This window comes from Larimichthys crocea, chromosome III (assembly GCF_000972845.2).
Source record: "Larimichthys crocea isolate SSNF chromosome III, L_crocea_2.0, whole genome shotgun sequence".
NCBI lineage: Eukaryota > Metazoa > Chordata > Actinopteri > Sciaenidae > Larimichthys > Larimichthys crocea.
In genome coordinates, this window is record NC_040013.1 from 46,282,361 (window position 1) to 46,297,480 (window position 15,120).

Here is a 15,120-nt window from a genome sequence, read left to right on the forward strand (position 1 = left end):
GCATCAAGAGGGTATTCAGATGTACAGTTAGGTCAGAAAAAAAATACATTGAAAATATTTGAACAGCGACGCAGTTTTCATAATTTTGGCTCTGTACACCACCATAATGGATTTGAAATGAAACAACTGAGATGCAATTCATACACAGTCCCTTTATTTCAGGAGCTCAAATGTAATTGGACAAATTAACATAATCATAAATACAGTGTCCATTTTTAATACTTTATCAAGAATCCTTTGCAGGCAATAATGCCTGATGTCTGGAACCCATGGACATCCTCAAATGCTGTGTTTTCCCTTTTGTGATGCTTTGCCTTCTCCATACTTTTTTCTTCCCAACATTCTGGTACAGGTTGATCTTAGTTTCATGCCAAAGTCTAATCTGGACTTTCTTTTCTTGATGGATGGTTTGCACCTTGTGGTGAACCTTCTGTGTTTGCTCTCCCCTGAAAACATCTCTTTATGGTAGACTTGGATAATCAGGAAAGGATCCTATGATCATCCACACTGTTGTCTTCAGTGGACATCCAGGCCTTTTTTGGATGGCCTGTTTCACTTGCATTGAGAGCTCCTATGGCCGCATGTTATGGGTTCATAGCAACAGCTTCCAAATGCAAATGTCATACCTGGAGTCAACTCCAGACATTTTAACTGCTTATTTGATGAAGAAATAACAAAGGAAAAGTCCACACCTGTCCATGAAACAGCTTTTGAGTCCAGTTACTTTTTGCCTCTTGAATAGGAGGGGGCTATATATTAAAGAGTTATTAATTTAATTTGGATGTGAATACCTGCAAATTAAAGCTGAGAGACTGCACTTTAAGCCAACAGCTAAAATAACAAAACCTATCTCAGTATCTAAATATATATTTGGACCTAGCTGTACACATACGAATCCCAAAGAGCCTCATCCAAAGATTCAAAATACCAATTTAAAAACTGCAATTTTCACATTTTTATATTGCAAAAAATGTTTTTATGAAGGCGTCCTGTATGATGGGTCATTTCTGTACAGTATTTTCTTCATCTTTTATACTGTACTACATTTCCTGAATGAAGACTCTGAGCGTGACCGCTGTTCCTCGGTACAGATGGTCAGTCAATAAGGTGGAAAGTTCTAAACATTCAGCAAATTCAGAGATGGCAGAACAGTGAGTGGCAAGACAGGTCAGGATAAAAGGAACTGCTGTACACACAAAGGATGACCTTTTGACCTGAACCCTCCACCCGCTCTTTTGTAGCATATTGTATATGATCAAAGACAACTTAGGATGAGAGCGGAGATAAGAGCTAGCCGTTGGCCGACATGACTGGGCCAAGAGGTTAGCCTGTCAGGAAGACAACTTCAGAGCTTTTCCTTAGGCGTGTTACATCTTCTGTTTGAATGACAAATCCCGTCTGCAGAAAGTCTCAACAGAAAGTCTAAAGAAAAACAAAGCTGGTATATTTATGTGTTGAGGTCAAACGAGCGCAATTCCATTCAAAAACTTGATTTGAATAAAAAAAAGTAGAAATGAATTAATACTTTTTTTGCATCAAGATCTTTGGCTACAACCTGGCTGCCGGGTAGTTTGGGAGTCCTAATGGTGCCGAGTGTGTTTTAACAATGGGGCGAACAGTTTAACACAGGATACAGATCATTAACCCGAGATGAGAGTCATTTTTCTGCTGCTAATGATGGCTCATCTTCTGTATGTGTAACTAATGCTTTGCATTGAACAAATCAGTAACTGTAAAACAACCGCAGTTGAAGCGTTACAGTGCATGTAGTAGACATGCATTCTTCTAATCTCTGGAGGCATTGTGGTATGGCTCCTATAAATCTTTTATTTTGTACTGAATGTAGTGTAGTGCGTTCGCTTCTGATTTGATTACGTATAAGAGCGTTTTGCTACCAAACTGTCCCATGTGTCAAATAAAAAGAGTTCTAGCATTACTTTTATCTTCTCTCCGGGACAATGCCTGTTTCTTTGATGGTCCCATTGGTCTTGTTTTGTTTCTTTTGGCTGGCCCTGCTCTGGCCTGTGTGACTGTCAATTTAAAAAAAAAAAAAAAAAAAAAGAAGTTTTGGGCTGAGTTGAGTTACATTGTTGCTCACATTTGAAAAAAGGCAGTACCCTTATTCTCATTCTCATCACACTGGACATACAGTACAAAGTTAAAGGAAACCAGGGACACAATTTCAGGAAGTTTTCTTTGGCCTGCAGAGAAAACCAGAGAGGAGATTTTTCTGAGATCCATTTTTAGTAGCGTCAGAGGTTTTGGGGTGGGCTGTGGGGGTAGACAAGGAGTGCCTGGCTGAAACCGCAACATGTGTGTTTTTGCCTCCTGGTTGGATGTGGTCTGGGTTTCAGACTTGCAGGAAATGGTCCATAGCGTCCAGCAAACAGGTGCAAGTTAACTCACCATTGAATCTCTTAGAAAATTAGAAAAATTATGAACAGAGGCGTCATTGTAATTAGAAACTGATCTGAAAATAGCACAAATACTTGAGTTGTCACTTTGGGTTCTTGCACTTTGAATTCTTTGGTCTCAATGTGATATTGGATGGATAGATAGATAGATAGATAGATAGATAGATAGATAGATAGATCTGACTTAACTGTCGTCTCTGTTATCTCTCTCTCTCTCTCTCTCTCTCTCTCTCTCTCTCTCTGTTCTCCAGGGACCTGAAGAATAATTTGATAAGTACAGTGGAGCCTGGGGCCTTCCGAGGTCTGCTGTCTCTGCGGAGACTGTAAGTATGATGAACCCTTGTAATAGCCTTCTCCAGGAGACACAGGGACAAGTTTCCTGGCTTTAGAGACAACGAGTGGGAGTGTCTAAACTCAACAGAGTGAAGCGAGGACTGAAACCTTTAACTGTGGCAAAAGTGCTGAAACTACTATTTTAGGCTTTTCTGAACTTTCTTGTCCAGGAAATGCTAAGTGGGGACACGATGCCCTTTTTAAGAAATGCCTCCCTTTGCGTTAATTCGGACACAAGCGGGAGCTGTTGGGTGTGACCACAGTCTGCAGGATGTTTTTGCTACAGGGCATTTCAGCAGGAGGTGTTAGAAAAGAAAGAGCATTTTAGCCGAGTCATCCACTTTCTCCAGTGACATTTTGAGGAGTAGAACCACTGATCATCTGCAAACTCAAAAAGCAAGACTTTGGGTTTGACAATGTTGTATATCAGCGTTTTTATCAAAAAGTGTTAAAATAGACTTGATCATAGAAAAGATTATGGACCTTTGCCACAGCAGCCATTTTGACATGGAATAGTAGTGTAAACATGTGTTGTCAGTGATACTTATTAGGGTTCCGTTCCATTCAGGTCAGACAGAGTCAGGGTGCTGCTGTGCTGCATGGAAAGTCTCTGCTGCAATAAATGGAACAGAACATTAATCAGTATCTTTGGTAACACCTGTGTTGACCTTACTATTTCATGTCAAAATGGCTGCTGTGAGAAAGATCTATAACATTCTTTTCTATTTTGGTCCATTTAATATTTGTTCAAAACACAATTTGTTAAAGCTCAATAGAGGTCAAAGAATAGAAACATAGCAGGTTGGATGGAAAACATTACTGTTTTAACAGTATCCATCCATCTATTATCTGTAATCGCTTATCCTCATCAGGGTCACGGTGGGGCTGGAGCCTATCCCAGATGACTTAGAGCGAGAGGCGGGGTACAACCAAAGCAAGTGGTGCTAACCACTGCACCATCGTGCCACCTGTTTTAACAGTATCTAAAGATAAAAATAAGATTTATCTAAAGATAATTAGCTTATTGACGCCATGGGGTGGGTCGCGTGACCTTTGCCTTGCAAAGTTTTACAGTTACCCAAAACTACTAGTCATACTATAACAAGTAAGGCCCTAATGGAATTGTGGAAAGGTGTGTGCTTATGAGTTAAAAGTTTGCATTATTTCTGAATGTTAACGTTTAAGTAAATTTCTCCAAAAGTCAGGTACCAGAATACCAGTGCATTTTAATTGGAACAACGTTCCTTTATCTGTTCTGAGTTTTATTAACAGCCTACATACTTTCAAAGTTCTAAAACTGGAAATGGCTCACAGACCTACTTGCAATGTAAACATCCACAAAGTAATGATTTTGGCCATAGGGGGAAAAAAAATAAGTAAGGAGTAAAAGTAAAGCACAGGTTTTTTTTTCTGTTTTTGGTTTCTTCTACTCGAGTAATTTTCTCGACGATTACTCTCATCCTGGCTTTCTACATATAGGCTTCAGAGTGAGTGACATGATTGCAGCCTGATAGTTAGTGGGATCTGGGCTGGCACGGATGCAAGCGGTGAGTTAGCCGTGCTGATTCGGGGCGCGTGTGCGCCAAGCTCGGGGAGCAGCAGAGTGCTAATTTAAGTGCTCCCCAACTGGTGATTACTCGAGTGCTCTGCTTATTTTCCCACAGCTGCTCCAGCAAAGCAGCTCTTTAATTACAGAGTGCGAGGGCACAGAGCCACGGACGCAACAGCGCTCAGCCACTCGCATACGGAAACCCACTGCATTTGCATGTGTGTGTGTGTGTGCCAGTGATGGTTATATGAGGAGTAAAAGGTTACAAAAGGTCAGCACAGATATTCCAGGAAGTTGAATAGATGAATGAACATGGCACTGGTTACTAACACAGCTTTCACAGCTGTTTAAGTTCTCTGTGTTTCAAGAAGGCAAGCATGCATGAAAATAGACTAACATAGACACATAGCTTTGCAAGTGATGATCTTTTTACCTTTTTTGTCCTTATAGGGACCTGTCCAATAACAGGATTGGCTGTCTCTCCCCTGAAATGTTTCTTGATCTGGGCAATCTCTCAAAATTGTGAGTAATCCCTAAATTGAAAACATGCGTTGTGGACTGCTTTATGCTCAATTTGTGCCGTCTGTGCAGAGTATGGTGTTTGATATGGATTTAGTAATCACAAAATGCAGTCTGGCGTTAATGCATGTGAGGAGTGACCTACCTCTGGATGAATGTCTCTGTGAGTGTGTTTTCTTTTCTCCGCTAACAGGAATTTATCTGGAAACATCTTCTCCACTCTGACTGTGGGACTTTTCACACACCTCATGGCTCTCAAAGTTCTGTAAGGCAAACACACACACACACACACACACACACACACACACACACACAAATATCATGCACATAATACATTCAGTTTATCCAAGTTGTGGTTAAAAAAAAATACCTAAACCTAATTTGTTATTGTTCAGTGTACAAAGATGAGGGTAAAAAGTCAAAAAGTCAGAGGCTGTTTCCACTGCAGATGTTTTCATAGCAGGAACAGCACAGGTGTAGCTAACGACATTAACCATGGCGTACTAGTGAGTCGGCATGCATTATGCTCGTGCCCTGAAACTGGCTCACATAAACATACATGGTAAATCTATCAATAACATCTGTGTTTATTTCTGTTTTGACATCCTAAAATTAGGACTGAAGTAATTCAGCTCCAGTAACACAACCACAAGCACACAGGTTGTAACTGTTCGCTGGTTTTCCCACCAGGCACTTCAGCACTGAGACTTTGTTCTGTGACTGTCAGCTCAAGTGGCTGCTCCTCTGGGCTCGAAGCAATTCGGTGAGGATTGGCAACGACACGGTGTGTGTGTTCCCCACCCACCTGCATGGACTGGAATTTCGCAACCTACGTGAACAGCAACTCAGATGTGGTAAGGATGTGATGGTGTGAGGTTAGAGTAGATAGAGTAGGAGCTATTGGGGGATATTTATGTAAATTTAAGTAAAGGTGAGTTCATTTTAAAACAAAAACATTCACTTGAAAGCATTAAAGCCACATTATGTAACTTTTGTACTATAAAAATAACATGTTTATTATATAATATTATTTTAATGCTACACTGGATGCTGGATACGCCTGTGTACTGTGTATATGTGTGTTTGCATTTACCCTGCTAGTAATGGAGCTTTGAATCACTGGGAAAATGAAGTTCCCAGGCCCAGGGCGGGGGGAGCCAGTGGGGAATGCTAAAGGAGAAGGGAGTCGGTGTCATGCCAGAATCTTGTAACCGGCCTCAGCAGCCTCTTTGGACATGGCAGAGGTTGAGTCCCAGGAGGATTTTGATATAGGGCGGTAAGGAGAGAAAAGAAGACAGGGACTGAGAATGAGGCCACTGGACAAGAGTAAATCTGTGACTGGCTGTTAGTTGTCTGAGTTTCATGAAATAAAGGGCTGAAAGACAGACGCTGAGCTGGGCTCATTGCTGATTATTATGTAGTTGTACTTACAAATTTGTCGAAGTAATATAATCTTAACAAATACATGTTTACAGATGTCTATATTTACCAAAGGGATATACTGTAGGCACTTTGAAACTGGGAGTGTCAGAAAAAACAAGAACAAGCTTGCACATTAGCTCTGCAACAATAGTTCTGCGGTTAGCCTTTGCTAATAGTAAAGTACCAAAGCTAAAATCATGTCCATTTGCATAATAAAGGACAGAGGCTGTAAATGTTAATTATACCTCCAATGCTCATGTAAACGTCAACACAAATCATAGTCACATATTTCATGTTTTTCTGCATCAGACTGATTTTGTGGTATATCCTACCCAAGGTCCCCAAATAAGTCTCCTCATAATTAACACTTTTGTTAATTAGTTAATTAATTGACTCCACCTGGCATCCCAGGTGTAAATTCATCAGTGACTAGAACGGCAGAATGACAGCCAGCAGGCCTCTGAGTTCTCAAATCTATCTTCCCGACAGTCAGATAGGAAAAGTTTACTTTCTTTGACAACATCACTGTTATCAAGAAAACAATAACAGAAAACAGCATAGAAACACTTTTTGTTCATCATTCATTCACAAGAGGTGAATTTTCTTGATTTTTCAAGATAAGCAGGTTGCGATTGTCAGGAAAAATAAAGTACAGTAATCAGTTACAATTCCTGAAGGGATTGAGCTGTCATGGAGAAATTAACATTACTTTTAAAGAGTAAGAGGCAGTTTCAAGAACAACACGAGGGCTGTGTAATACACGTGTATGTCATTACGTGATGTGGATTCCATGTAAGATAGAACTCCTTAAATCATTTGAATTTAATTTAAAAGAAGCGAATGTTTAAGGCCTAAAGGCCAGATTGTCTGGTTTCTTAATATGGACATTTTGCTGAGTTCTGACAAAAAGATATCTATAAAATAACGGATATCTTTACACGTTAAGAATGCCTCCTGAGACTTCTCATTAACGAGAAACAGTTTAATTTCACTAACATTGTATTTTCAAGTGGTTTGCACAATGAGAACATGATTAAGTAGATCTATTCTGATAATAGGTTTCCCTCTCCACTGTTATCTCTCCACCTGCTGTGAACTGTTTGACAAGCCTAATATAAGCCAATGATTTAGTGCAAAATTGCCAGAGAAAAAACCCCCAGGCAAAAAATGTCTTATAATACAGTGTTTGTGTGGGGTTTTTTCTTTTCTTTGCCCTGCTATGTACACCCTGTGTTGGAGACAGCGGTATGATTGAAAGACAGATGAAGGGGGCATGTGCTTCAGAAGTTTGGAGTTCAAATCCTCAGATCAGCTGAAGAGACATATGCTGGGAAATTAAATAAGCTCTGCTCACTCCTCTCTTAGTGAAGCATTTAACATTTAAACTGGTAGTTGTTATACTGCAGTTGCTCAGTGGCCAGTGGTAGAAGAGTATAGTTGAACAAGTGTGAAATTTGCAACAAGCAGTTGGTGGAAAAGTGCAGGTGCGCTCAGCGAAACCTTCCTTATAAATATAGTTTTGGAAAATGCGAGGCCCCTTCATATAAAAACTGCACAGCATGCTGTGGGTTTGCCTGTATAGCAGTGTAGCAGAAAACAAAAGAAATAAATAAAATGCAGAGAGAGAAAAAAAGAAAGAGAGATAAGGAAGATTGTAAGACTCGTCTGCGTTCAATTTTCAGAATGCTGGTGGAGTCTGGCTTCAAGAGGCTGACTGATATTTGTGGAAAAGCAATTTTAATATTCACAAAAAAAACTCCTAAAACTTAAGACTAAAAGATTAACGCAGACATCTTTGCAGCATGGTGTCAATCAGCGGCGGGTGCATCAAACAGAGTTTTTAAGCAGAACAAAATGGCCTCTTTACTGACTGGAAGCTGTTAGCTACAGTAAAGAGAAATCCAAGAGTCTTTACTTTCTTTTTTTTTTCTGAAAGACTGGTTACAGACAGGCAATCTCCCGCTGCCTCCCTCCCCATCCCTATCTCCCCGCTCCGTGCTGCGGTCCACAGGGGAATTGTATCTCATATGTGATAGAATCATCCTCCTCTTCTCCTTACATCTGGTTCACGCAGGGGATATTGCTCTGGAATGAGAAAATCATTGGTTAGTAGTGGGGTATGTCTGTGTGTGTGTGTTTGTGCATGGGTGTATGTGTGACGTGAAGGGACATTATATGGAGATGCACTGTATGCATGATGTGACACCGTTTGCGGCAAACTAATGAGGAAAAATGTGTTGTAGCCTGCAGCATGCACATGACCCCCTCCAGGTTGCGTCATTGCGCACACGGACAGCATCGTCCTGAGACATTCCCGAGTATTCTATGTAATCCTAATTGTATGTATTTTTCATTTACACAGAACAATCCAAAGCAATTACAGGGTAATTCTGCCCAGTGCACAGACAAAGAGCCATGAGTGATATCCAGTGGCAGGACGAGAAGTTCTCCCTTCCAGCCCTAAAGCATCCATTATGGGATTACATAGACAACATTTTGGGCTCCCTGCTCTCGCCATGCTTGGATCCATCCACCTCTCCACAGCACAACTCCATCTTACAATACCGTATTCATTCACTTGGCAACAAGACATTTTCAATTGGATACAGTGTGGTGCTCTGACAACCATATTTTTTAACGTTATTTGGTGGGTGTTTTTCATATGGCTTCACTTTGTAAGGGAATGCCGTACAGCCGTGAACACCGGCATCGCTAAGGCTGTGTGGATGTGGCTCAGCACCTGATGCTAGGTTCTTGTTATCAAGAAAATTGATGTGATGGGATGAAAATATTCCCTTTCCACACTCACATACCATTGGAAATATGAATATTTCCCCACTGAGATTTTTCCCCCATTGTTTTTTTTTAAAGGCATGTCATAGAAGATGCATCTGTTTCTTTCTCCAGCAGCTCCGGCATGATGGCTTGCAGATGTCTGCACCATACATTCCAGCAATGAGCCCCTGTCCCTATGCCGACACAGGTCGGGTACTGCCTGCAAATGAGGGGGAACGAAGGAGCGCATGCAGCTTCCTGTCAGGATCAGGTGCTTCCTGTGCAGAGGTCAGGGCAGGGGTCTGTTGGACTCATCTAGCCGCGGCAGTCTGGCTCTTTAACACTGCTGGGATGAGAGCCACAGCACAGACATAAAATCTGCAGCTAACATGGCATGTTATGAACTGCAGGCCCAGCCTCTGCTTTCTATAGCAGTGTTTATTGCATGATGACACAGCAGTGCAATTGCTCTTTATGGGCATCATGCTATTAATTAAATTTCATGTGCTGGCTCATGTCTTTTAGCCTGTGGTTTGTCTGTAATAATTTAATGATATAAAAATATCATGAATAGTATAACTCAACATAGTCTGTCATACGGGTCTTTGAAGTTCAGGCACACACCTCTTTTCAAATCAGTTGCTTTGAATAAGGGATAATAAAGTGACTACAGAACCAGACCTGGGAGTATCAGTCTGCTGTCTGCTCCTTGCGGTATGGATAAACATCAAAATTGAAAAGTGAAACTGTGCAAATAAACAAGGAAAGGAAATGTCTATCACATATAAGTCATCCATCATGTATATCTTCCCATCCATATCAGTTATCAGTTGTATAAATAAATATAAATAAAGACTTCAGATTCATGACAGTTACCATAATAACTTTGTAATGCTAACAGGTGCAGAGAAATACGGAGCCTGGTGTGTGCCAGTGTGTGAATATTTATAAACCTTTATAATTATTTTTGATTAATAAATTGATAGATTTAAAATGCTTTTTACAAATTGATGAATTGAATTTGCATTTAAATGATGCGGCAGTCGGAGCTCGGATTGGCCTGATTCCATATACGACTCCCGCTGGCACAGCCGGGCTATCGGAGAAACAGCTGGCCAATCAAAGCTCCTGTTGTCTCTCTGCTGGTTGGGTATTCAATTTTTAGGTGACACACTGTGTGCACGTACTGGTAAAACGTTAAAGCAGGAAACTAATGACTTATGAGATGTACGATAAGTATGATAGGCATACAATTATGTACACAAAGTGAAAAATAACAAAACAAGCTCATCGTTAAGACAGAATTAATAGTTGTCATTAAGTTGTCATCCTTTAAATTTGAGGTAGAAATTATAAATGTTCCCATCCCAAAAAGATCTTGTTTTGCAGACGCATTTTTGATGACCAGTCAGCTCCCGCAGTAACACCCACATTGTGTTTCCTGTAGTTCACAATAAAAGCCACTCTGTGTTTGTCCAGTTGAACGTGTTTAATGTGAAGCAGCAGCAGCAGTAAGACATTTCATTTGCACCAGCAGCAACTTATTACAGCTCTGTGAAGGGAGCAAACAGTAAACAGCGAGGCTGTTATCAATTTGATTAAAACGTTCTGAATTACATGGATCTTTTTCCGGTAAATCCATCGTACTCGCGAAGGCAAGTCTGCAGCCAGAGCAATAATGGCAGACTTCCCCACTGAGAATTTAATAATCGTATAAATTATATCAACACTAGCTTTGATTTCTCGTTTTTTAAAAATAATTTTTAAATAATTTGCTAATTGATTGAATACTGCCAAAGTCTATAATTGGTGCCGACATGGTTCAGACTGCTGGTAGCTTTAACAAGTTAGCTGTATCCTAACGAAGCCCTGGTGGTCATGTTTGTCCCACACTGCTAATGTACTCTCACACTCACACATACATATCATCAGGCCTCGGTCCCTGTCTCTGTCTCTCTCTTACTCCTACACACACACACACACACACACACACACACAACCAATAATTGCATTTTGCTCTGGCAGTGTCCAGCAGGCGAAGGCAAGCAGCCACACTCTGATCCTTGGCTCAAAGCGTTGTTTCAACAGTATCAGCATCAGCCAAGTCAACAGTCAATGGCCCCCATGCTGTTTCTGCTGTGTGTCACCCGCAGGAGATAACAAAGCCTCAGCTACTGTTGCCGAGGACTATCGTATCTTAACACTGTGACAGGGTCAACTGAAGTAATTACACAGAGAAATCTTCATGAAAAATATGACAGATCCTCAACGTTACACACCTGCGATTATCAATTACATATGTAGAAAACTGAGGTTTAAAGTTCTACACGTGTTAATAGCTGTGATTGTTTAGTGGGTTATTTATTGCCATAAGTCGTAATGCTAACTACTCTTTTCTGCTAAATGGAGACGTTAAGTTGCAGACATTCATCTGACATGGATCTTTTCAGTATTTTCCTTTCTAACCAATGCATGGAGCAATAAAAGACTTTATGACCCGCGTATCGGATTGCCTGTCAGCAGCAACATCCACAATTGATTGGAATACAAGCGAAGGCAAAGCGCTTGCTTATGCTGCTCTTTGGAGCTTATCCAAGGAAATGTCTTGTACGAATCAACACGCTCCAAAGGAATTCCCAAGGAGGTAAAGTAAGCTGGCAAGGCACTGTTCTAATCCTGGATAAAAAATAAAAAAATTCTAGCCATACATCTTCACGGGTCAATCATGATCAGAGACACTGTATTGTCTTATATAATCGATATCTGCAGTGTGATTAGATCTATCAGGTCCTGAGGGGTTCTCACTAAAAATCAATCCCTTTCCCATATTCTGCCACTGGACTAAACACTCTCCCCTGTCTTTAATCTCATCCTTATCATAGCCTTACTCTCTGGCAAAAAGGCTTGAGTACTTAGCCAGCTGCAAGGTACATAATCCTATCACTGGTGTTTGCGGCAGACTTCCATTGTGAACATGTAAGGTGTCAAGGAGAGTCCAGGGGAGCGCTCAAGGCTGTTCTCTTTTATCAGCCGCTGTTCATCTCGCACAGCAACAGCAACAACATGTGGGAACGACGGGAGAGGAGTGTGACCTTGACTGAATGTGCGCATGTGTGTGGATGTGTGTGTGTGTGTGTGTGTGTGTGTGTGTTCACAATATTTAGGGAGCATACATGTGTTTGCAGCTGTGTGTGGAGTGTTGATTCTAGTCTGATTTGGATTCATGCATGTAATTCTGCACTTGTAGATGGCAAGATAGACAAAATCCTCATTCCCGATCCCCTAACGTGTCATCCTGCCTCTTATCTTTTTCTTTCATGGATGGAAGAATGACCTCTCGCTTTCTTCCTCTACCTCTCGTCCTCCTCTGGAAGGGGGAAGGGAAGGTTTACAAGCTGACCTTCCTGTTTTATCCTCTCCTCATCTTCCAGATGGACCTCTGGAGATGCCCCTCTTCCAGCTTATCCCCTCCCAGAGACAACTGGTTTTTCGTGGAGACCGCCTGCCCCTGCAGTGCACCGCCTCCTACCTGGACCAGTCGGTGGAGCTGCGATGGCGTCACAACGGCCACATCATGAACACGCAGGAGGACCGGGGCATCTACGTGGAGCAAACCCTGCTTCACGACTGCTGCCTCCTGACCAGGTACATGCAGAGGATGAGAGGGAGGGGAGGATGGGTGGGAGAATGTGAGCTGAGAGCTGATTTAGCTTGCACACACTTCCAAGATGAAGTCCACCCAAGCAGATAAAGTCAAAATACATGAGCTGCTGCATAAATGGTCTCATTACCTTACCTTGAGAAACACATGCACACTGGCAACCAATATAGACCTCACATGTTCATCCACGCACATAGATGCCACCTCTCCCCGTCTCTCACTCACCCAGGAGCTGTGATTTACCTTTTGTTATTGGTGCCTTTGATAAGGATCTGAAAGGACAGGACAGAATTGGCTTGGCAGCATGCCAACACCTCAGAGCAATCTGCAGCTCGTCCCTAGAGGTTGACCGCCCAGCCGCTCCCCCAGCACCGCCAGGAGCGCTTGCTGATCACACGCTAAGAGGAACAGATGCTGAATCATAATTGTGGTGATAAAGTAGGCCGGCAACACTGGCTTCGCACATTTTTCTGATAGAAGACATTGCCACAAGCCTCCATCCTCTTCCTGCCTTTGTTTGCCTGGTGGTCTGCGGCCCGTATGGGTGTGTGTATATGTGTGTGTGTGTGTGTGTGTGTGTGTGTGTTATAGTAAATGCATTTGACGTAATGCTGTGGCAACAGGGCTCAGATGCAGGAGCACATTGCTGTTGATTACTTTAACTGCTGCCTATTCTGACTCGGCCTCTCTAACATAAATATTGATAGAGTGCTGACAGAAATATGTTTCCCTGTGTCAACAGGGCCAGAACGCCTCTTGTTGTGTGGTTTATTTGGCAACAAGAATACCAGCTACTTTTCCGCTCCATTTCGGGAAAGGTGTACCATTCCCCTGACTGCAAACGCCACAAATAGTCAATATTTTTTCTTTTCATTATGTACCAGCTCACTGTGTTTGACATTCTCAGTGATCCCTATGGTGAGTGCACTGCCTTGAATAATTGGATTACAGGGTAGGCAGAGAACTTTTACTGTCCTTGTGCCTCAGCAGTGATGTGTCTTGCCTTAGTTTATTTTTTACTGAGGTATTCATCAGTAGAGGTCAATGCAATACTTTCACTACTCAATGTCATTCACTACTCATTCCCTAGTGATGGGGACTGAAGTGCTATACACAAACACCCCTTTAAAATGAATGATAGAATAATCTAATGAAATGCATTGAACAGAAGTTATGATGGGAAAATCAGTTGATGCAAGGAACAATTTTAATGACGTAGGAATTGATTTGTAATGCGGTATTTTATACTGTGTTATTGCAGCTGGTAATAAAAGTGTGTAGAGTGTGTAGATTTGAAAAATGTCTGACTTCGGTAGTATCAGAGAAGACGCTGGCTTTCACAGACAAAAATATGTCATATTAAACATGTAAATGGTGCTGTAATTACATAAAGTGGAGAATGAGGTTATCAACAGACATGCAGTAAAACGGAAACATGCACTGGCTTCACACTCCGAAGCCCATCAGAGAGAAAGATTAATGCTCATTGTCCATTGTAAGGCGTCATTGTTGGAGGAGCTCTTTATCCAACTGACCCTCCATTTTGGCTGTGTACTGACTGGTCATGTCCGTCTGTCAGCTTCTGTTCCAGCCTTCTGCTTCTCCAGTCCCATCAGCACAAACTGCTCGCCATCTCTCCCCGGAACTCAAAAGCGAGTCCTCCAGAATTTTCAACTCTTCTTTTCCAGCTCAGCGTCCCACTGCAATGTGCTAAATTTCTCATTGCTCCCATTCTGATTAGGGCCCCCACTTGCAATTACCCACTGCTCTGCTGTTGTATACACAAATAATGCAATTTTCTCTCCCAAGTGCAACCCATTCGGGTCATGTTGCTCTTGGCGCCTAAAACGTCTCTCTCCTGTAGAAAAACCTGCTACAAGCAGACATCATTTCCATAGCTGATGACTGTGTAACAGAGTTCGGTCCAACAAAAACAATCTGCTGTGTCTGGGCTGAGTTTCACCCTTCGCCCTGAGCCGTATCTTAAATTGCCGTGTTGAGAGAGACGTGTGGGGGAAATTAGAGTCCTGTGACTTCACGGGTCCAGCACTCGTTAAGTCAAAAAAAAAAAGAAAAAAGAAAGAAGTAATGTTTTGCCCTTTGACATGCCAGACGCTGTCAAAGCTCGTTTAGCCACAGCGGACGATATATAAGTCATTACAGCCCGTGTTGATGTCGTTCACCTTGGGTAAATGTGCTCTGCGTCAGTCAGCCTCGCCCTGCATGCCCCATCAGAGGGGAAAGACTAAATACACAGGAATTAGCGTGTGGCTTAAAGCCCTCGTCTGGATTTGTCGCACAGTGTTGCTGCAATGAGAGCGGAGGTGCCAAAGCCTCAGTGAAGTGACCTCTTTGAAGGTGAAACCAAAATGTTTTGTGGCTGTTTTCTCAGCTAAATTCTGCTGATCCTGCTTTAGGCTGTTATCAGGCAAACAGCCAGTGTAGAT

At 41.9% G+C, this 15,120-nt stretch overlaps 1 protein-coding gene across 1 annotated transcript in view; it reads left to right on the top strand.

The window, feature by feature from the left end:
* The window catches only part of adgra1b (adhesion G protein-coupled receptor A1b), a 153,798-nt gene that overhangs the window by 27,058 nt on the left and 111,620 nt on the right, over window positions 1–15,120 (top strand). The window contains exons 3-7 of the mRNA XM_019274589.2: window positions 2,666–2,737; window positions 4,747–4,818; window positions 5,009–5,080; window positions 5,506–5,669; window positions 12,444–12,657. Coding sequence (XP_019130134.2) covers window positions 2,666–2,737; window positions 4,747–4,818; window positions 5,009–5,080; window positions 5,506–5,669; window positions 12,444–12,657 — 594 coding nt within the window. The remainder of the gene's footprint in view (window positions 1–2,665; window positions 2,738–4,746; window positions 4,819–5,008; window positions 5,081–5,505; window positions 5,670–12,443; window positions 12,658–15,120) is intronic.